General features: G+C 33.5%; 1 protein-coding gene across 1 annotated transcript in view; it reads right to left on the bottom strand.

The window, feature by feature from the left end:
* EYS (eyes shut homolog) overlaps positions 1–23,796 on the bottom strand; it is a 2,088,383-nt gene that overhangs the window by 1,650,798 nt on the left and 413,789 nt on the right. The window contains exons 10-11 of the mRNA XM_063618766.1: positions 14,864–15,023; positions 3,281–3,420 (exon numbers count right to left, since the gene is read on the bottom strand). Of these exons, the coding sequence (XP_063474836.1) occupies positions 3,281–3,420; positions 14,864–15,023 (300 nt within the window). The remainder of the gene's footprint in view (positions 1–3,280; positions 3,421–14,863; positions 15,024–23,796) is intronic.

Genomic DNA, 23,796 nt, shown 5'->3' with positions numbered 1-23,796 from the left:
GCAACCAATGCACTACCCTGAGAACACTGGATATTCTCTCCAACTGTGAAAGTGACATAGGTACAGTATCAAGTCTAAACTCCAATTTTTTTCATTAACTTGACAAATGTTATGTTTCTGTTGTTTCTTAAGAATAAAAAAACAAGCAAAACAACATGGCACATGGATACATATGTAACAAACCTGCACATTGTGCACATGTACCCTAAAACCTAAAGTATAATAATAAAAAAAAAGAAAAAAAAAAGAATAAAAAAACATTCAAATATATATAAATAGGAAAACTCTCCGTCTTCATCAGTTTTTCAGGTGAGTCTATAAGAGGAAGTCAGCTGGGAGAGGAAAGTGTGGGTTCTACAAGTACATCATTCAAGTGTTCTAAATAAGCGATGAGTTCAGATGATCACATCACTCTAGTGTTCCTTTGGGCAACATTTTTGTTGTCACCTTTTAAAAAATCTTCTAAACACTCTTAGTTGATTTGAAATTGATTGATCTTTTGATTTTTCTGGAGACATGATATTGTACAAATGCTTGCTGACATAAGTTTTCACGGGTTCTTCTCAGTCTTTTATACCTGGACACCACACATTCCTCCCCTCATATTGTAAGCCATATACATATCTCTCTAATTGGCATAATTTCTCAAAGGACAATGTGAAATTGCAGTGACCACTCTGGGGAAATTCTGACATGAACAAGATTGTTTATTTGACAGATCCAACAGAACAAAAAGGGAAAAATCCTCATGAGATTCTCTGTCCTGTATGTCTAATAGAGAGATTACTGTGTATTATACAAAACCTCCTCTTTCATTTTCATGCTTCCGGGATGAAGAAGCACTAGATTTTTAATTACATGGCTCTGTGAAATTGTCAAGTATGTGAGTTATTTAAACTGTTTATAATAATTCGTCCTTGTGTGTTTGAAAATAGTTTTTCTGCATTTAAGCATCTCCAGTGCTGTGCAGAAGGGAGATAATCAAACTTTGCAATCATAATTTTATATCTAACAGAATCTAGATAAACTTCATTTATTCATTTTTCACTTTTTCTGCTTTTCTGTTTTGCTTAGAACAAATAGAAATTAATTGATCATAAATATTTTTATTACATTCTATATTGCCATTATAGGATGATTTTTCAGATAGTCTACATTTTACAATGAAAGGAAATGATTAACTGTGCTTTATTTACATGATTTCTCTTCCCCAGATTTTAACAAATCAGGAAAAGCATTCATGTGTATGGGTAATATTGTTAGTCTTTAGTTGAAGAAAAAAACTGGGCTCCACAGAGCTTTGGCTTAATCCTAAAGTTTTGATTTTTCAAAATACATAAATACTGAGGTTTGCTTATTTATATTAGTACATATGTATTTATGTATTCTAAAGGTTTATTTATTTAAAAAGGACTCATGTAATTTTTAAATAAATGACATTTCAGATAAATTAGCCTGATTTAATTTAACTTTAAGAGAAATATTCTATAATTATGTCCTCAAATTATCTGATTACACAAATCTAAAATTGATATAATTGAAATTTTAATAACAGATATAATTTAAAAGGGTTGAATCTTGTGACTTCTTACTAATTTTACTACACTGATATATTAGAATGTTTTATTGATGATACTACAAATCATAAGAACTTAACATGATTGTATAAGTTTGCAATTTCTAAATATTTAGTCAACATTAAGAACTTACACAGATATTTAATCAAATTAATCAAATTATCTTGGATGCCTGAACAATTTATCAAATTAATCAAATTATTTTGGATGCCTGAACAATTCCTAATTAAGAAAAATATAAAAATATAGTCTCTAAATACAGATTTAAATTACTTCTCTCCTTATAGAATGAAATAAGCTGTGCAAATACAGTTGAAGGATGTGCATTTATATTTATTTTGCCTATGATAAAAGTTGTTAAAGTTATATAAAATGTGTAATCATAAAGTAATAAAATAGTCAAAATGATCTTAGATTGCTATATTTGTGTATTTTCTTGAGTCTAAAGAAATTGTTTAATTTGATTAAAGTTGGTGATTTATATTATAAAAGGATACTGAGAACTAGAAATACATAAACAAAACAACAAATATGATTTTCTTGTTCCTAACAAAGGTTTACAGTTACTGAATTATTAAGTGTATTATAATATGTAACTATTTTTAATATACTGATAAAGCTAAAAGTCTTAAAGCTGTAATGTAATGTAATGTAATCATCTATGTGTATAGTGATGTATATGTGATTGGCTAAATATATATATATATATATGTAAGAATGCATTAAGCTTACTTCATATAGTTATGACTTGTAAACATATATCAAAATATATTTGAGGGCATACTTTCAGATGTTCTGTGGTATTTGAAGTCTTTTTGCCCATAGTTGTAATGCCTCTAGATGGTGAATTTGAAGGAAATAGTGACTTGTATCAGTTTTTACAAGGTTGACTCAACATAAATTTATATATTAGTAAAGAAAAGGGCTTATGAGTCTTTACTGAAATGTATACAATACGCAGAATTAAAATATGGCTTTCTTAAAATGACCAAATTAGGATGTATCAAGACAAGATAGGTTACAAATACTTTGTTAATTCTCTTTTTGGAAAATTCTTGAATCATTTTAACAAAAAGTTCCTATTCCTAAGTTGTTTAAAATGAAGATTCTTAAATTTTTCTTAATTATTGTTACATATTAAAAAATATAATCTAATTTGTATAAGACAGTGGTGAGGGGATAAAAGGAGAGCCTCTCTTTTATTCTTGTCACAGGCCTCACAATTTTTAGTGATGGAACTGCCTAGAGATTAGAAATTATTTTCATTTATTTTTATTTATTTTATTTTTTAAGCAGCTTTCTTGTGTAGGAGGTTAGAAATCTCTCAGAGATTTAAACATATCCAAAAGACAAATGCATTTCATTATGATCTGTGAGCAAAAACAAGTGGCATAATCCAACTGTATTTGAGACGCTTTAGTCAGCCTGCAAATTATAACATTAATAAAACACAAAAAGACTAGGAACAAAATGATTCTTCAAAATTTTTACCTTCCCATATTATAAATGTATGAAGTAAATATAAATTTCCAAGTAGACTGTTGGGAATTTGTTTATGAAGTTACATTTAAACTATGAAAACTACATATTTTCATATTTTGAATATTGAAGAATCTGTAACCTAAACATTTCTAACTTTCTAAAAATCAGACAATTACAAGCTAAAGAGAAAAATGAAAAGCAACTACATAAATTTACCTTACCTCTTTTGTGCGTTCACATGGGAACCAACATGAAGAATTATTATCTTCAGGATCATTCACATAGATTGCCTCTTCAGTGCAGTTTGCAGCCAGAAAGAAATAGGCATCAATAACCTCTTGGCACTTTTCACCTTCAGATCCTTTAAAAAAAAGAGATAAAAAATTAAATAAACTCTTAAAAACTTGAATTCACAATGAATTATTAAGGACTCTGGTCAAATTACTTGAGAAGATAAATTTGACAACATCTGCCACAAAATAAGTTCCTGTATATATATGATATAGAATTTGAAGGAGACCTCAAAGCCCAACACTCTCATTTTAAACATGAACTGAGAAATACAGCATCACAAGAAGAAGACACAGCTCCCACACCAATTCATTTTTTAAAATAATCAAATGTTGACTAAACTGCAGTTAATAATTATATGAAAGGATGGTAGAACCATAAAAAGAACACTGTCCTGTAACAAAAATAAAAGCAGAGATTGCAAAAGAGCAGAAGAAAGAAGTGACCTATATTCAAGAGAATGTGACCTATATTCAAGATGAAAACTAAAATTTTAAGGCCCAGACCTAGAATTACCAGGAATTTAAAATGATTATATTAAATTTTCTGAAAAATCAACAGGAAAAGATGAATAAAATAGATAATTAGATAAGGAATTAGGCAATGAGAGATTTTGAAATTGTAGGAAAAAACAAACAAAAAAATGGTAAATCTCAGAATTGTAGGGAAAAAGGAGTTAATTAAACTGGGCTGAGAACCCGTTATTGGTCATTAATATCGGTAATAAAAGAACATAGAAGACCTGATCCCATCTTTTTGTAAACATGACTACATCTCCTAGTAAACAAACAAAAAATATTTGTCAGAGGACAGTATTTATCTAAAGAATCTTTTAGCAAAATATCTCTGGCTTTGGACTGCTTATAGTAAACAAATCTAAACTATAGGGACTCACAAGGCATCATTTCCTGGAAAATATAATGTAAGCTATGCATTTTACGACTGAGTTGTAAATTAGAAATGATTCATAACTGACGTCTCCCTACCATGTGAATGTCTCACCAAGAAATCTCACATATTACTGAAAAAAAAGAAGGAGCTAGGAACCAAGCCCAATATCCCAAATCTCTTCAATCATACGTATGTAATTTGACTGTTTATAAATTTAAGATTACAGAAAATTATGGCTATGTTAATAAGACAATTAATGGATGAGATTATCAGAAGATCAAACACAAGAAAAGATCAGTAAATTTAATGATAGGTCAATAAAAATTCTACCTGTAACATTCTGAGAGTAATTAACTCAAATTATGCTAGCTCCATATAATTAATTGATATGTGTTCCTCCCTCTGTGTTTTTGTGCAAATTTATATAGTATTAGAATGAATACTTTATTGAAAATTTGGAGAACTTTAATAAAAGGCCATATATTTCAAGTATGTTTTTGTGGGATGATTTTTAAAACTATTTTATTCAGTTATTTAATAAATTGTAGGATTATTTAGAATTGAAATTTATGATCTGGTCAGTTTTTCCAATTAGTATTTTTTTAGAAATTTATCCATTTCATTTAAATTGCCCAATTTATTAGCATAAAGTTTTTCATAATGATATATCTGACTAAACATTTGGATTTAACTCTTAAATTTTTCCCTCTGCCTCCCAAGACCTCAAAAAAAGAGATAATTAAAAAAATAAATAAAACAAACGTTTTAACCCACAAAAAAGGGTGAGAAGACGAAAAAAATGATACACTGACTAAATTAGCAGAAAGGCTACAGCCCAAACACAAATGAGGGGACATAATTATGAAAAAAAAATTGGCCTAGCAGAAATACTGAGATGCTGTGGGTTTAAAAAGCATCTGAGAATCTGATACTAAGGTGGGCTCTGGAAAGAAGATTAGCTGACACTGAGAGTCTCTCTCCCAACTCAGTGATCCATATTATTATTCTAACTCCTCACTCAGCTTTACAAACAAACAAACAATTTCCAAGGTTTATTTTCAGGAGTTAAAGAATCTCAGGGGCTCCTGCCTTAAGGATACCCAGCTCCTTGAGGGTCCCCTAGCGAAAGCCTAGTTGCCATCCTGCAACCCTGTCATAGAGTTCCAGTCATCATGGCCCATCCTTGTACGGTCAGTTTCCAGTCAGCCTTCTTAGTTCCTCACCATTAAATATGATCACTCCAAATGAGAGAGAACAAATCTTCATAAAAAGTATTTACAGAAAACTGAGACACTAGGCAAAAAAGAAGAAAATTAAAACAAAACTATAACATTTTTAGAGTGAGAAGAAAAGCCATTTTACCCTTATTGAAAAAAAAAACAATGTCAGAAATGTGTATAATTTAAAGGATGGAAAACTGCCCTAGATTATTACAAATATAGTAAAACAAATTAAAAATTCAAACTCATTTTGAGATATTCAATTGGGGAGATGGAATAGAAAATAAAGCAATACGAAAAGAAATAGGAAAGAGAAAAGAAATTATGAGAAAATGAGAGGATCAATTTAGGAGATGTGATACCCAATTTTTGGAATTAGGGCTACAGAAAAAAAAAAACAGGAAAAGGGACTTTTTAGGGGAAAAAATACAGAAACTACCTAAAAATGGAAAGACCCATGCTTCCAAATAGAAGAGTTTAACAAGAGACAACAAGAACATACTATATAAAAGTCTCAACATTGTGAAATTTCAGAACACTGAGCAAAAAACATGGAAAAGTGTTCCATAGAAATAAACACAAATTATATATAAAGAATCACATGGTTGTCTACTATACACATGATTCTACACTATTGCATGCCTTTCTTTCACTTTATCATGTATCTCAGTCCTAGATGAGTTCTACATTCATTTCCATATTTATGTTTATTCTTTTTCTTAACAACAAATGATACCAGGTATAAAATTACACCTATATTATTTAGCATGTGGATGTATTCTCAATGATCATAAGGTTAGGTCAAACGGTATAGAATTTGTAATATTGACAGATATTGCAAAACTATCCCACTTAGATATTATAGTGATTTTACATTATTTCTAGCAATGGATAGTCATTAAATTGTCAAATTCTAAAATTTTTGCCGGGCTAAGAGAAGAAAAATTATATACTTATAGTGTTTTTTAAATTTGCTTTGATTGCATTATGAATAGAGCTTAGCATTTCCCCCACATATTTAGGGATACTCTCTGTGTCTTCGTATGTAAATTGTGTGTTTATATTACTGACTTACCTATCAGGTTTTTCAGTTTTTGCTTCTTAATTTCTAAGTCATTGATATATTCTTGATCCTAATCTATCTTTTGTGAAGTAAAATGTTTGTGCAGTGTTTCTTTTGCATTTTGATTTTTATGTCTTTCATAAGCAGATATTTTTACTTCTCTTGTAGTAAAATTCACTAGTCTTTTCCTTCTGACATCAACATTTTTAGTATTAACTAAACATCTTTAGTATTAACTATAAACTTTTTTTTGTTTTTCTCCTTGAATTTTTGTGGGTAACTACTAAGTGATATATTTATGGGTTACATGAGATATTTTGCTACAGGCATACAATGCATAGCAGTCACCTCAGGGAAAATAGTGTATCCATCACTTCGAGCATTTATCCTCTCTTTGTGTTGCAGATAATCCAGTTATATTCTTTTAATTACTTAAAAATGTACAGTAAATTATTGTTGCCTGTAGTCACCCTGTGGTTCTATCAGATATTAGATCTTATTAATTATATCTAATTATATTTTTGTGCCCATTAACTATCCCCACTTCCATCCACTTCACTATCCTTCCAAACCTCTGGTAACCATCATTCTACTCTCTATCTGTATGAGTTCCATTGTTTTAATTTTAAGCTCCTACAAACACGTGAGAACATGTGACTTTGTCTTTCTGTGCCTGGTTTATTTCACGTAACATAATGACCTCTAGTTCCATCCATGTTGTTGCAAATGACAGGATCTCATTTTTTTATATAGCTGAATAGTATTCCATTGGGTAAATATACCGTATTTCCCTTACTCATTCATCTGTTGATGGACACCCAGGTTGCTTCAAAATCTTGGCTATTGTGAATAGTGCTGAAGTAAACATGGGAGTGCAGATATCTTTTCAATATACTTATCCCTTTTCATTTGAGTATATACCTAGCAGTGGGATTGCTGGATCACGTGGCAGTTCTACTTTTAGTATTTTTTAGGAACCTCCAAACTGTTCTCCACAGTGATTGTACTAATTTACATTCCCAGCCCAACAGTGTACAAGGGTTCGCTTTTCTATACATTCTTGCTAGCATTTGTTATTGCCTATCCTTTGCACTGGAGTGAGATGACATCTCATTTTAGTTTTGATTTGCATTTATCTGATGACCAATTATGTTGAGCACATTTTCATATGCCTGTTTGCTATTGCATATCTTCTTTTGAGCAATATCTATTTAGATCTTTTTTCCCATTTCTAAAAATTATATTATTATTTTATTCCTGTAGAGTTGTTTGAGCACCTTTTGTATTGTTATTAATCCCTTGTCAGATAGATAGTTTGCAAATATGATCTACCATTCTGTGAGTTTTGTCTTTTTTGTTTCCTTTCTTCTACAGAAGCATTTTAACTTGGTGTGAGCTCATTTGTCTATTTTTTGTTTGATTACTAGTGCTTGGGGGATATTACTCAAGAAATCTTTGCCCAGTCCAATATGCTGGATAGTTTCCCCAATGTATTCTTTTAGTAGTTTCACAGTTTGAAGTCTTAGATGTAAGTCTTTAATCCATTTTGATTTGCTTTTTGTATATGGTGGGAGATAGGGGTTTAGTTTCATTCCTCCCCCATCCAAATTTACAAAGCATTTCTCCAATATTCTCTAATATTTTTATACTTTCTTTTTTATGTATCAAAACTTTTATCTATTTCAATTTAATCCAGAGAATGTTTAAAGGTATAAACAAGTTGAATTTTTTTTCAGATGGCTATCCAGTTGTTCCATGTTAATTATTAAATAGTCCCTACTTATTCTAATAATCTGAGATGGAAGTTTTATTATATGTTATATATTTTTTCATGTCTTGGATTCATTTTGAGACTTTGTATTTTGTCATATTTGTTGACTACCAATGCAGTGGTGCTATGCTTTTCATTCATGAAGCAATGTAATCTACTTTAATATATGGCAGAGCTCATTATATACATCACTTGTGCAAATGATGCACTTTTGTAGAGTACACTTGGCTTTGTCTTTTATTCCATGTGAACATTAAGAAATAAGATGTCAATTTCATAGAACACAAAGATAACACCATTATTTTATTAGAATCTCAATAAACCTATAAAATAATATGAAGAGTTGAAATCTTTAAAAGATGTATCTCCAGTATAATATAAGTTTTTCAATTCTGTGAAGAAAGTCATTGGTAGCTTGATGGGGATAGCATTTAATCTATAAATTACCTTGGGCAGTATGGCCATTTTCACGATATTGATTCTTCCAACCCATGAGCATGGAATGTTCTTCCATTTGTTTGTATCCTCTTTTATTTCATTGAGCAGTGGTTTGTAGTTCTCCTTGAAGAGGTCCTTCATGTCCCTTGTAAGTTGGATTCCTAGGTATTTTATTCTCTTTGTAGCAATTGTGAATGGGATTTCACTCATGATTTGGCTCTCTGTTTGTCTGTGATTGGTGTACAAGAATGCTTGTGAATTTTGTACATTGATTTTGTATCCTGAGACTTTGCTGAAGTTGCTAATCAGCTTAAGGAGATTTTGGGCTGAGACAATGGGGTTTTCTAGATATACCATCATGTCATCTGCAAACAGGGACAATTTGACTTCCTCTTTTCCTAATTGAATGCCCTTTATTTCCTTCTCCTGCCTGATTACCCTGGCCAGAACTTCCAGCACTATGTTGAATAGGAGTGGTGAGAGAGGGCATCCCTGTCTTGTGCCAGATTTCAAAGGGAGTGCTTCCAGTTTTTGCCCATTCAGTATGATATTGGCTGTGGGTTTGTCATAAATAGCTCTTAATATTTTGAGATACGTCCCATCAATACCTAATTTATTGCGAGTTTTTAGCATCATATGCAACCAAAAAAGAGCCCGCATTGCCAAGTCAATCCTAAGCCAAAAGAACAAAGCTGGAGGCATCACATTACCTGACTTCAAACTATACTACAAGGCTACAGTAATCAAAACAGCATGGTACTGGTACCACAACAGAGACATAGATCAATGGAACAGAACAGAGCCCTCAGAAATAATGCCGCATATCTACAACTATCTGATCTTTGACAAACCTGACAAAAACAAGAAATGGGGAAAGGATTCCCTATTTAATAAATGGTGCCAGGAAAACTGGCTAGCCATATGTAGAAAGCTGAAACTGGATCTCTTCCTGACACCTTTTACAAAAATTAATTCAAGATGGATTAAAGACTTACATGTTAGACCTAAAACCATAAAAACCCTAGAAGAAAACCTAGGCAATACCATTCAGGAGATAGGCATGGGCAAGGACTTCATGTCTAAAATACCAAAAGCAATGGCAACGAAAGCCAAAAATTGACAAATGGGATCTAATTAAACTAAAGAGCTTCTGCATAGCAAAAGAAACTACCATCAGAGTGAACAGGCAAACTACAGAATGGGAGAAAATTTTCACAACCTACTCATCTGACAAAGGGCTAATATCCAGAATCTACAATGAACTCAAACAAATTTACAAGAAAAAAACAAACAACCCCATCAAAAAGTGGGTGAAGGACATGAACAGACACTTCTCAAAAGAAGACATTCATGCAGCCAAAAAACACATGAAAAAATGCTCATCATCACTGGCCATCAGAGAAATGCAAACCAAAACCACAATGAGATACCACCTCACACCAGTTAGAATGGCCATCATTAAAAAGTCAGGAAACAACAGGTGCTGGAGAGGATGTGGAGAAATAGGAACACTTTTACACTGTTGGTGGGACTGTAAACTAGTTCAACCATTGTGGAAGTCAGTGTGGCGATTCCTCAGAGATCTAGAACTAGAAATACCATTTGACCCAGCCATCCCATTACTGGGTACATACCCAAAGGATTATAAATCATGCTGCTATAAAGACACATGCACGTGTATGTTTATTGCGGCACTATTCACAATAGCAAAGAGTTGGAACCAACCCAAATGTCCAACAATGGTAGACTGGATTCAGAAAATGTGGCACATATACACCATGGAATACTATGCAGCCATAAAAATGATGAGTTCATGTCCTTTGTAGGGACATGGATGAAACTGGAAACCATCATTCTCAGTAAACTATCGCAAGGACAAAAAACCAAACACCGCATGTTCTCACTGATAGGTGGGAATTGAACAATGAGAACTCATGGACACAGGAAGGGGAACATCACACTCCGGGGACTGTTGTGGGATGGGGGGAGGGGGGAGGGACAGCATTAGGAGATATACCTAATGCTAAATGACGAGTTAATGGGTACAGCAAACCAATATGACACATGGATACATATGTAACAAACCTGCACATTGTGCCCATGTACCCTAAAACCTAAAGTATAATAATAAAAAAAAAATACTTAAAAAAAAAAAAGCTTTTCAGGGGGAAGGTTATTATTATTATTTTGAATTTACAGATGAAACTCTATGTATCATACATAAGGTTATGATTATATATGTATCATATACAACATGATATTTTGAAGTATACACACATTGCAGAATGACCAAATCTAGCTAATTAACATACGCATTACCTCATATAGTTATCATGTTTGTGGTAAGAACACTTCTGAAATTATAAAACCCACTGGCAAATGTAAACAATTTGTAAAATTCAGAATAATGAAATACTGTATGGTAGTGTGTAAATCACTAATATAATTAGTATGAAGGTTGAAAGAAAAACTATTAAGAATAATAGTAGCTACAGCATAATATATCTTTAGAATTTTCTGTCAGATTATGTATGCATGCACCTATACTACAGCAATATCTAAAGTTTTCTCCATGTAGAAGTTGCATGTTTTTGTTAATTTTAGTCCAATGCATTTTAACATTTTAATTCTTGTTTGTAAGAAATATTTTCTTCCTTATGATTTAATTAGCTTTGTTCTGTTTAAGAAAGTTGTTCATTTCTAATTAGTGATTTAATTAAGAGAATTCTCTTTCAAAGCATGTAAAAATGCTTTAAAAACTTACTATAAGTGATATGAATGAAAAGTACTAAACCACTATTTTTAATACTCAGATTTTTAAAAAGTCTTCAACTAAAGGTTAAAACTAAAGTCCCTAAAATACTTGATAGATATATAAATAGTAGTCATTTGACAAAGGAAGACTTGAAGGTAGAACAATATACTAAGAAAAATAGATTTTGATAAAGATTGCTTTGTTGATATAGCGTTTCCTATTTTCACAAAAATCGTTTAAAATTTAAGAAGTAAGGTATAATGCATAGATTATAATTAATATCCTGGAAGGTCTTCTATCAGAAGTTCCATTACTTTATAAAGGAAAAATAAAACTTTCAAATTAAATATTTGTTTGCAATATCAACTCACATATGCAACAAGCGCTATTTATTTAGAAAAAAAGTTCACTAGTACATGTTAAGTGTTTTAACTCTATGTTTAACTTGGATAAGCAAACTGAAATAATGATATGCTTCAAGAAGAAAGAGATTTAAAAGAACTTCTCTGTCTTATTTTCTTTTTTATCTAGGATTTTATCTTTTCTTAAGCATGATTCATATTGTCTTACTTCACTTCGCAACTCTTTATCCACTCTGTCAGTAGCTCCTTTCCTCAAACCTAACAATACACATAATGAACATAGATGATGACATTGAAAAGACACAGTGCATGTCAGCTCTTTCTCAAGATGTGCACTGTCGACCAATTGTCCTTGAAGGGGCTTCTTCTAATTAATTACCATCCCTTCTCTGTAGAGCAATCATATTGGCAAGAATTGATTGGGCGTGTAAGGCACTTCATTTAGTTGTTAGAAAAATCCCTTAATTAAAATAATTTTCCTGCTGGTAAAATTAATGCACCCCATGCAAAATTACCAGCATGATTTTAAAGTTCCTCTTCAATTACATTTTATATTTCATGAGGAAAAAAGTAAAAGAAGATCTTAATGGCAATTACCAAAAGAAATAAGAAGGAATTTTGCAATACATAAAATGTATAATTCTATTTACATATTTTTTCATTTATTTTAACTTCTATTTTGTTTTGAAAACTTGAGAAGTTTCACTGGTGAATCTTCATATTGAAATTCAAAATGAGTTTAAGTGTTTTACTTAAACATTCATTCAGGCTGTGCATTATCACACTGCTTCTTTTCCATTCAAAAGCCCAAGTCATTTAGATTCTCAGATGAAGGGGTCACATAATTTTAATTTTTGTTATAATTAGCTATATTCAGTAAGTTCTGTCCAGTAATTCAGGAAGGAATAATGATTAAATATACATACATTGTTTTGAAGATAATTGCTTTCTGCTAAGTTATCCATGAGTAATTTTAACTCTGTATTACACCACCCATTTTATAAAACATATATTTGTTATTTTACTGCCATTCATAAAGTTGACTATATTTGCTCAAATCTGATTTATCCATGAGCAATTTGACTTGCTATTATTCCTTCCATTTTCCTTCAAAAATACTTTTGCTATTTCATCATTGTGAATATGTTCCCTGTAGCAATTTTTAGTTCTCAAAAGAAGTTTAATATTTAAAAATAACCAAACATATGAAAGCATTATTCCTACTATGAGACAAAGGAAAATGAAGTGCAAAAACGATGCAAGCACTGAAATATGTGAACTAATTTGGTTGTAAAAGTAGAGAGCATTTCTCAATCTGCACATTAAAAGCATTTAGGGAACCTCAAAAAATACTCTGTGTCCATCTCACTACAATTCCAGTTTGACAGTTCTGTGATGAGGGTTGACCATTAGTATGTTTCAAGAGCTCCTTCAGATGATTCTAATATGTGGTCAGGGTTTAAAAACAACTGAACTGACACAATCCCTAAATAGTCCTGAGGTTAATTCCTCTAACCTTAACTATATTTATTTCTTTGTTTCATCTGATTGTGTCATTTATAAAATAGTAAGTATTCACAACAGAGTCTCTGAACGTTCCTTTTAGCATCAACATAGTATAGTCAACAATGCTTTGCTCTCTTCTACCACTTTTGGTCTTCAGTGTGATCTGATTAATTGAACTGATAACTATTTCTGTCACTAAAGGTTGTTAACTCTACACTATACTATTTTATGAGCATAGTGAAATAAATTATCATGTTTTCTGTTTAAAAGGCTAATTGTTAGTTTACTTCAACACTGTTGTGATGTAATACAATGATAGAAATTCAGCTGCTGTTGATTAGCTGTTACTCAAAAACAGACACATCAGACTGTTAATTTGCTGGTTGTTTGTAAACTGAAGTGCCAAAATATCATTGTCAGAGGAAATATTCCTTAAAAGAATGAAAATACCATATAGTCTTAAGAATGTAAATCAAATTTGCATCAGCTAAGTTAAATAATATTAAAAATGTAATCAAAGAATGAAAATTATGCTCATCAAAATAGATTGTGATATAAATTGAAACTCTATAAAACAAAAACATATATGGGAATACAAGTGCTGAAATGATTTCACTTCAAGTGTGTAAGACAGAAAACTAGGAGTCCTGTTGACACCTTCATCACTTGCTATTTCCAATTCATAAACAAGATCTTCCATTTATTTCAAGCTTCCAGCATTATGACTCACATTATTACTCCAACCAACTCCCTAGCTTTTTTCTTCTCTTCCATGTATTTCTCTACTTGCTATAAACTTATCGAATGCGTCAATACCTATAGTAATTTTCTATTCCTTTTAGAATAGAAGTCAAAATATCTAACCCAGCATTTTAGTTCTGGCTTTACCCCCTCCATGGAATTGTTATTAGTCTTTTCTCACAGCCCCAGACAGGCCTTCAAAGAAACCATTTCGTCTAATATAATGTTTTTACAAATAAATTCTCTCAACCCAGAATCCTCTCTTCTCCAACTTCTCTGCCATGACATTATTCTCTATATCTCTCTTCAGGGGTCATTTTCTCCTGGAAACCTTTTCTTACAACCCAAATCAATATCTCAATTGCCCGGTTTTTTTTTCTTTTTTTCTAAACAGGCTCATTGCTTATGAGCATTCATGGAATGCTACCTGTTTTCATAAGAGCATTCTGATTTTAAATAAAATTACATAGTTATTACTGTATTTGTCCATTAACCACTCCCTTCCAACAAATGGATTTATGAAAGTAGAAAATAGCTCTAGTTTACTTCACTATTATCTGTCTTGCACCAAGTAGATTTCCTAGGATGTAGTTGGTGTTAAACATGTCAGTTAAAGGAATACATCAGAAATTAAGAGTATTAATTTTATTTTTAGTTTATATTATGTTTTGAGATATAAAATACTTTGTGTGTTTAGAAAATGAATACATGACTAGCAAATTTTGAAATGATTGAAGCAGATTAAAAAAATACATAAATTTGTTACCTGCAAATCCTAATTGCCACACATATTCAAATTGAGCAGGACCTTTACCTTGGCAAATACCACGGAAGGTGACTCCACAGTAGCAGAGGTGTTGATGAATTAGGTAAACATTCTTCAAAAACCAACATGGATTTCTTGTGCACCCTGGAATGCATACATACTACAAAAAGGAAACAAGGAAAAATGGTAAATTCTTTTTTGAAATATTTTTCAACATATACATATAACATAAACAGCTAATTTTTAAAACCGCAGTGATTATAGAAAATTTTATGGGACACAGTTTTTATACTTCTCTTTATTTCTTCTATTTCTTTATCTTTTCTTTCCATACTATCTTTTGTCATTCCATGTTCAAAAGCCTATATGATAATCTTTTAGCTTTGACTCACTCTCAATAGACAACAGTCCCTAATCTTCTGTTTGATAATACATCTGTCCCCTCACAAATTAAAAATACCTATGGTATAAATTAAGAGACACACCATTTAAAACACTTATAGCAGTAGAATTAGCACAATAAAATGTCATAGTGTGTTCAAATTAGACTTCTGCTATCATTTGAAAATAGTTTAAGATAATCAGGGCATATTGTCTAATAATATTTGTTTATGGTAATCTCCAGCATCTTCAAATACAAAAATCATATACAGTTATATCCACAACTGAACTAACTAAATGTAAACCATTTTAGGTTGCAATGAGGTCTTCACTAAGTTTTAGTACATGCTACACTACTTAGGTATTAGGAAGACATCAGCCAGCATAAAATTTAAGCCCTAGAGACAAACTAGGGCTATGTATTCTCTTTAGAGCATACCCCTCAATTATTTCTACTTCTCCACATTTTTTATTAACAAATCTCCCTTGAATTTGGCAGAGAAAAGCACAGCTGAGACATGCAGCACAAGGAATCTGACAGTTCCATTAATGAAAGTACTACACTAAGTAAACATTGTTCTGTTTCAAGTCATGGTGGTCTACCTGGATTTGCAATCACAATTTCCTAATTGCACAACAACCCTAAAGTATGAGTCAACCCGAAATGTGAGGAAAATAAAAACAAAATTGGCCAGGCGCAGTGCCTCATGCCTGTAATCCTAGCATTTTGGGAGGCGGAGGCGGGTGGATTACCTGAGGTCGGGAGTTGAAGACCAGCCTGGCCAACATGGTAAAACTCTGTCTCTACTAAAAATACAAAAAGTTAGTCAGGTGCAGTGGCGTGTGCCTGTAATCCCACCTACTCTGGAGGCTGAGGCAGGAGAATCACTTGAACCAGGGAGGCAGAGATTGTGGTGAGCTGAGATCACACCACTGCACTCCAGCCTGGGCTGCCGAATAAGACTTTGTCTCAAAAAAAAAAGAAAAAAAAAGAAAAAAAATAATTTAAAAAATAATTATCATTTAATTATATTAAATGACTACCAAAAAATACAATTTTATGATATATTTCCCAGTTGTGAGATGATCAAAAGCTTTAACCCATTACCTTTATACTGAGACATCAAATGTTCAACTCTACAGATGGCATTAACCAATCTTCACTGTCAGTGGAGATTGTCTTTATTGGATTTAGGTCCCCATTGTGATAGAAAATATGAAAGCCTAATAAATTCTGAATATGTGACTGTACAAAATAAACTTATTCATATTGATAGGATTCTGTAGAGTCATTTCTGCACTTAAAACTTAACAAAACAATAAACAGTTTTTATCTCTCATCCCCCTCTCACCCTTCCCTCTGAGTCCCCAAAGACTGCATATTGAGTACAGTGTACACTTCTTCGGTGACTGGTCTACAAAAATCTAAGAAATCACCACTAAAGAACATATTCATGTAACTAAAAACCACCTATACCCCCAAAAGTATTGAAATAAAAATTTAAAAATAATTTAAGAATATCCTCTTCTGGACACTAGCCTAGGAAGAGAACTCATGACTGAGATCTCAAAGTACAAGCAACTAAAACAAAAATAAACAAATAAGACTTGATTAACCTAAAATGCTTCTACACAGCAAAAGAAATAATCAATAAAGTGAACAGACAACCTTCAGATTGGGAGAAAATATTTGCAAATTATTCATCCAACAGGGGACTAAAATCCAGAATTTATAAGGAAATCAAGCAACTCAATGAATTCAAAATATAACCAAATAACCCAATTAAAAAGTGGACAAATGACAAGAATAGATATTTTTCTTTACTATTTATTTATTTTTTTATTTTATTATTGTTATACTTTAAGTTTTAGGGTACATGTGCACAATGTGCAGGTTTGTTACATATGTATACATGTGCCATATTGGTGTGCTGCACCCATTAACTCATCATTTAGCATTAGGAATATTTCCTAATGCTATCCCTACCCCTCCCCCCTACCCCACAACAGTCCCCAGTGTGTGATGTTCCCCTTCCTGTGTCCATGTGTTCTCATTGTTCAATTCCCACCTATCAGTGAGAACATGCGGTGTTCGGTTTTTTTGTCCTTGCAATAGTTTGCTCATAATGATGGTTTCCAGCTTCATCCATGTCCCTACAAGGGACATAAACTCATCATTTTTTATGGCTGCATAGTATTCCATGGTGTATATGTGCCACATTTTCTGAATCCAGTCTATCATTGTTGGACATTTGGGTTGGTTCCAAGTCTTTGCTATTGTGAATAGTGCCGCAATAAACATACATGTGCATGTGTCTTTATAGCAGCATGATTTATAATCCTTTGGGTATATACCCAGTAATGGGATGGCTGGGTCAAATGATATTTCCAGTTCTAGATCCCTGCAGAATCACCACACTGACTTCCACAATGGTTGAACTAGTTTACAGTCCCACCAACAGTGTAAAAGTGTTCCTATTTCTCCACATCCTCTCCAGCACCTCTTGTTTCCTGACTTTTTAATGATGGCCATTCTAACTGGTGTGAGATGGTATCTCATTGTGCTTTTGATTTGCATTTCTCTGATGGCCAGTGATGATGAGCATTTTTTCATGTGTTTTTTGGCTGCATAAATGTCTTCTTTTGAGAAGTGTCTGTTCACATCCTTCGCCCACTTTTTGATGGGGTTGTTTGTTTTTTTCTTGTAAATTTGTTTGAGTTCATTGTAGATTCTGGATATTAGCCCTTTGTCAGATGAGTAGGTTGTGAAAATTTTCTCCCATTTTGTAGGTTGCCCGTTCACTCTGATGGTAGTTTCTTTTGCTGTGCAGAAGCTCTTTAGTTTAATTAGATGCCATTTGTCAATTTTGGCTTTTGTTGCTATTGCTTTTGGTGTTTTAGACATGAAGTCCTTGCCCATGCCTATGTCCTGAATGGTATTGCCTAGGCTTTCTTCTAGGGTTTTTATGGTTTTAGGTCTAACATGTAAGTGTTTCATCGATCTTGAATTAATTTTTGTATAAGGTGTAAGGAAGGGATTCAGTTTCAGCTTTTTACATATGGCTAGCCAGTTTTCCCAGCACCATTTATTAAATAGGGAGTCCTTTCCCCATTGCTTGTTTTTGTCAGGTTTGTCAAACATCAGATGGTTGTAGATATGCAGCATTATTTCTGAGTGCTCTGTTCTGTTCCATTGGTCTATATCTCTGTTTTGGTAGCAGTACCATGCTGTTTTGGTTACTGTAGCCTTGTAGTATAGTTTGAAGTCAGGTAGCATGATTCCCTCCAGCTTTTTTCTTTCGGCTTAGGATTGACTTGGCAATGTGGGCTCTTTTTTGTTCCATATGAACTTTAAAGTAGTTTTTTTCCAATTCTGTGAAGAGTCATTGGTAGCTTGATGGGGATGGCATTGAATCTGGTAATGGCCTTCTTTGTCTCTTTTGATCTTTTTTTGTTTAAAGTCTGTTTTATCAGAGACTAGAATTGCAACCTCTGCCTTTTTTTGTTTTCCATTTGCTTGGTAGATCTTCCTCTTTCCCTTTATTTTGAGTCTATGTGTGTCTCTGCATGTGAGATGGGTTTCCTGAATACAGCACACTGATGGGTCTTGACTCTTTATCCAATTTGCCAGTGTGTGCCTTTTAATTGGGGCATTTAGCCTATTTACATTTAAGGTTAGTATTGTTAAGTGTGAATTTGATCCTGTCATTATGATGTTAGTTGGTTATTTTGCTCATTAGTTAACGCAGTTTCTTCCTAGCCTCGATGGTCTTTACAATTTGGCATGTTTTTGCAGTGGCTGGTACTGGTTGTTCCTTTCCATGTTTAGTGCTTCCTTCAGGAGCTCTTTAGGGCAGGCCTGGTGGTGACAAAATCACTCAGCATTTGCTTGTCTGTAAAGTATTTTATTTCTACTTCACTTATGAAGCTTAGTTTGGCTGGATATAAAATTCTGGGTTGAAAATTCTTTTCTTGACGAATGTTGAATACCGGCCCCCACTCTTTTCTGGCTTGCAGAGTTTCTGCCAAGAGATCAGCTGTTAGTCTGATGGCCTTCCCTTTGTGGGTAACCCAACCTTTCTCTCTGGCTGCCCTTAACATTTTTTCCTTCATTTCAACTTTGGTGAATCTGACAATTATGTGTCTTGGAGTTGCTCTTCTCAAGGAATATCTTTGTGGCATTCTCCGTATTTCCTGAATTTGAATGTTGGCCTGCCTTGCTAGATTGGGGAAGTTGTCCTGGATAATATCCTGCAGAGTGTTTTCCAACTTGGTTCCATTCTCGCCGTCACTTTTCAGTACACCAATCAGACATAGATTTGGTCTTTTCACATAGTCCTATATTTCTTGGAGGCTTTGTTCATTTCTTTTTATTCTTTTTTCTCTAAACTTCTCTTCATGCTTCATTTCATTCATTTCATCTTCCATCACTGATACCCTTTCTTCCACTTGATTGCATCAGCTACTGAGGCTTGTGCATTTATCACGTAGTTCTCGTGCCGTGGTTTTCAGCTCCATGAGGTCCTTTAAGGACTTCTCTGCATTGGTTATTATAGTTATCCATTCATCTAATTTTTTTTCAAAGTTTTTAAGTTCTTTGCCATTGGTTCGAACTTCCTCCTTTAGCTCGGAGTAGTTTGATCTTCTGAAGCCTTCTTCTCTCAGCTCGTCAAAGTAGTTCTCCATCCAGCTTTGTTCCGTTGCTGGTGAGGAGCTGCGTTCCTTTGGAGGAGGAGAGGTGCTCTGATTTTTAGAGTTTCCGGTTTTTCTGCTCTGTTTTTTTCCATCTTTGCGGTTTTATCTACCTTTGATCTTTGGTGATAGTGACACACAGATGGGTTTTTGGTGTGGATGTCCTTTCTGTTTGTTAATTTTCCTTCTAACAGTCAGGACCCTCAGCTGCAGGTCTGTTGGAGTTTGCTGGATGTCCACTCCAGACTCTGTTTGCCTGGTTATCAGCAGCGGTAGCTGCAGAACAGTGGATATCGATGAACCACACATGCTGCTGCCTCATCATTCCTCTGGAAGTTTTGTCTCTGAAGAGTACCCGGCCATGTGAAGTGTCAGTCTGCCCCTACTTGGGGGTGCCTCCCAGTTAGGCTACTCCAGAGTCAAGGATCCACTTGAGGAGGCAGTCTGCCCATTCTCAAATCTCAAGCTGCGTGCTGGGAGAACCACTACTCTCTTCAAAGCTGTCAAACAGGGACATTTAAGTCTTCAGAGGTTATTGCTGTCTTTTGTTTGTCTGTGCCCTGCCCCCAGAGGTGCAGCCTACAGAGGCAGGCAGGCCTCCTTGAGCTGTGGTGTGCTCCACCCAGTTCTAGTTTCCTGGCTGCTTTGTTTACCTACTCAAGCCTAGGATATGACGGGCACCCCTCCCCCAGGCTTACTGCTGCCTTGCAGTTTGATCTCAGACTGCTGTGCTAGCAACGAGTGAGGCTCCGTGAGTGTGGGACTGTCTGAGCCAGGTGCAGGATATAATCTCCTGGTGTGCCGTTTGTTAAGCCCATTGGAAAAGAGCAGTATTAGGGTGGGAGTGACCCAATTTTCCAGGTGCCATCTGTCATCCCTTTCTTTGACTAGGAAAGGGAATTCCCTGACCCCTTGCACTTCCTGGGTGAGGCGATGCCTCGCCCTGCTTTGGCTCATGCACAGTGAGCTGCACCCACTGTCCTGCACCCACTGAGATGAACCCAGTATCTCAGTTGGAAATGCAGAAATCACCCATCTTCTGCGTCGCTCACGTTGGGAGCTGTAGACTGGAGCCGTTCCTATTTGGCCATCTTGGCTCCACCTCTCAATATTTTTCAAAAGAACACATACAAATAGCCAGCCAACATATGGAAAAATGGTCAACATCACCAATCATCAGAGACATGCAAATTAAAACCATAATGAGACATCATCTTATACCAATCAGAATGGCCAATATTAAAAAGTCAAAAAACAATAGATGTTGGTGAAGATGCAGAGAAATGGAATGCTTATGCCCTGCTGATGGGAATGTAAATTAGTTCAACTGCTATAGAGAATAGTATGGGAATTTCTCAGAGAACTAAAAACAGAAATGTGATTTGATCCAGCAATTGCACTACCGGATATCTACGCAAAGGAAAAGAAATCACTATATAAAAAGGATACCAGCACAAGTATGTTTAGATTCATTATTCATGATACCAAAAATGTGGAATCAACCTAAGTGTCCACCAATTGATGACTGGATAAAGAAAATTGTTTATACACACAAACACATACATATACATGCACACAATGGAATACTATTTAGTAATAACAATAAAATCACGTCCTCTGCAGCAAAAAAAAAATTAACAAAACAGCAACAACAAAAACTAAGTTTGAATTAAGTCGTGTCTAAGGTGTTTTGTTTTGTCCACAATTGTTTTTGCTCTTGTTTGTTTTTTAAACTAAGAATATCAGAGGAAGTTGGAACAAAGATATGAATCCCTGTTTCTGCCACTCAGGAGATAAGGAACCATTTAAAAATGAGACATTAAGTATTCTGTAATAACCTTGAGAGAGATGAGCCAGTAAGGAGCAATGACAGATGCCAGGAAAATTGACAAAAATAATATGAATCCCTGCTCACAGGGGTGCTGTGGTATTCTTCCTACTACTTTAACCTGAAGACCTAATTTGACTTCTGGCTTTTCTTAATGAAAAAAGCAAAGCCACCCAGGATATATTTCAAGGTATGTCCGAACAACTTATCTGTACTTATACCCTTCTATACTGAATAAGGACAGTATGAAGATATTATAACTTTAGATAAAGTTTGGATTTAGAGGGAGTGATTTGTGATTGCAGCTCTTAATACCTTTTTAAAATTATTGCAATACCAGTACATTATCCTCTAACATAACAACCTGAATGTTAAGAGCAGTTAATTTAAAAGAGCAATTTATTTAAGCCATATGTAGAGGTTAGGAGTATTGTCATATAGGTCTATCTCTGATTCTGACCTCTCATTTACACCTTGTGTGTTCATGTGAGGATGCTGATACACACACACATTTCACAGCACCAACATGAAAATAGATGTACAATATAACTTTTAAAGCAAGTTAATATAAGTAAAGTATGTTGGTGAGATGGAAGAGTGGAGGCACTTTTTGTGTAAAACTTTTAACTTAATGGTCCTTTGGAGGAATTAGATGCATCACCACTGTATTACAACTGAGCCATTAATCTTGAAGCTTCATCAGTATTAACTTGGTTCGCTTTCATCATGTTGTTGAGGGGCTCATCATTTCTGTAGATGATCATTTCAACAGAAAGGCCTTTTGAGCAGTGTACAAGTTCTTTTTGTATATTTACAAAAGCTTTATTAACTTTGTTAACTTCTTAATCATTCATAATGTTTATCTTCTTAAGATTAGTGGTAACTGGTGGTGCTTTGTTTTTAGTCTTAAAGTGTTTTTTGGCTTGCTATATGAAATACATTCCTGGCCTTTGCTCTCTTAATTTGTTCTTGTCCATTGTCTTTAATACACATGTGCAGCTTCTTAAGCTTCAAGTGATGCCATCTATTGAATGAATAAACTAAATGTTTGTCTTTAAATTGCTCTGATCTTTCTAGAAGCCAAGGGAAAAGGGGAAACATTAAAATCTACCACAGCTGTTTTTATTGATTAATTTTATACTAGTAAATTCATTTTGGTTTATTGGATGAACCAGATTTCCAGTTGATATTCCTAAGGAACAATTGTTGTATGGTGGAGAATACTAAACAAATGACAATACTTTGGTAATATTGTTATGAAAAAATATTTATTATATTGACCAGGAGTCTACAAAGTATTTTCTTAAGTACTATGTTTTACAAGTAAGATGATTTTTAACTAAATCAACTTCCTTTTTTTGAGTATGAATTTCAAAAATGCTGCTAATAAAAGAAAAGTAATTATTTCAAATTCACAGTGAAATGGCGACTAATGTAATGCTCGTTGCTTGCTAAAACACTATTTTGCTTTTGTTTTTGTAAACTTAAATAAAAAGACAATTAAGTGAGTCAAACGTTATTTGTATGACCAGATAGGTGTCTTTGTGGAATTCAGTTATTTTAATGTGGTCTCTCTTTTAAAATGAAGTTAATTTTCAGTAGAATGATGGTATTCTCTGTTAAGATATCTTAAGTTTCACAGTGACCTCAGGTACTACAGTAATATTAACTTTTGTCCATCAATCTTATTTAGAAACAAAGAGATTAAAAATTAGTTAGTTTACATGGAAGTGTTCACTTAGATTTTTTAATTTATTTAAATTAATATTTGGAATTGATGCTTTAAAATAATCCCATTTTAAATACTATTTTCCATTTAATTCATAGATTAGGTGACAAATATTTAACAGAAAATTTTCTGTGGTCTGGGAATTTATATCAAAATTTATACATTTCAAACTTTACCTCTGAAATAGAAGTATGATTATCTTCATTTAAATAAATTCACTTATTATGGTATGGTGAATTTAAGGAGATCAACTTAACTGTTTGCCTGGGACTTTCTTTTTTTAAAAGCTAAAAGTCTTATGTC

The sequence above is a fragment of the Symphalangus syndactylus genome, chromosome 2, assembly GCF_028878055.3.
Source record: "Symphalangus syndactylus isolate Jambi chromosome 2, NHGRI_mSymSyn1-v2.1_pri, whole genome shotgun sequence".
In the NCBI taxonomy this organism is placed as follows: Eukaryota; Metazoa; Chordata; class Mammalia; order Primates; family Hylobatidae; genus Symphalangus; species Symphalangus syndactylus.
Note: the sequence above shows the minus strand (reverse complement) of the source record. Positions and strands in the feature narration are given on the sequence as shown.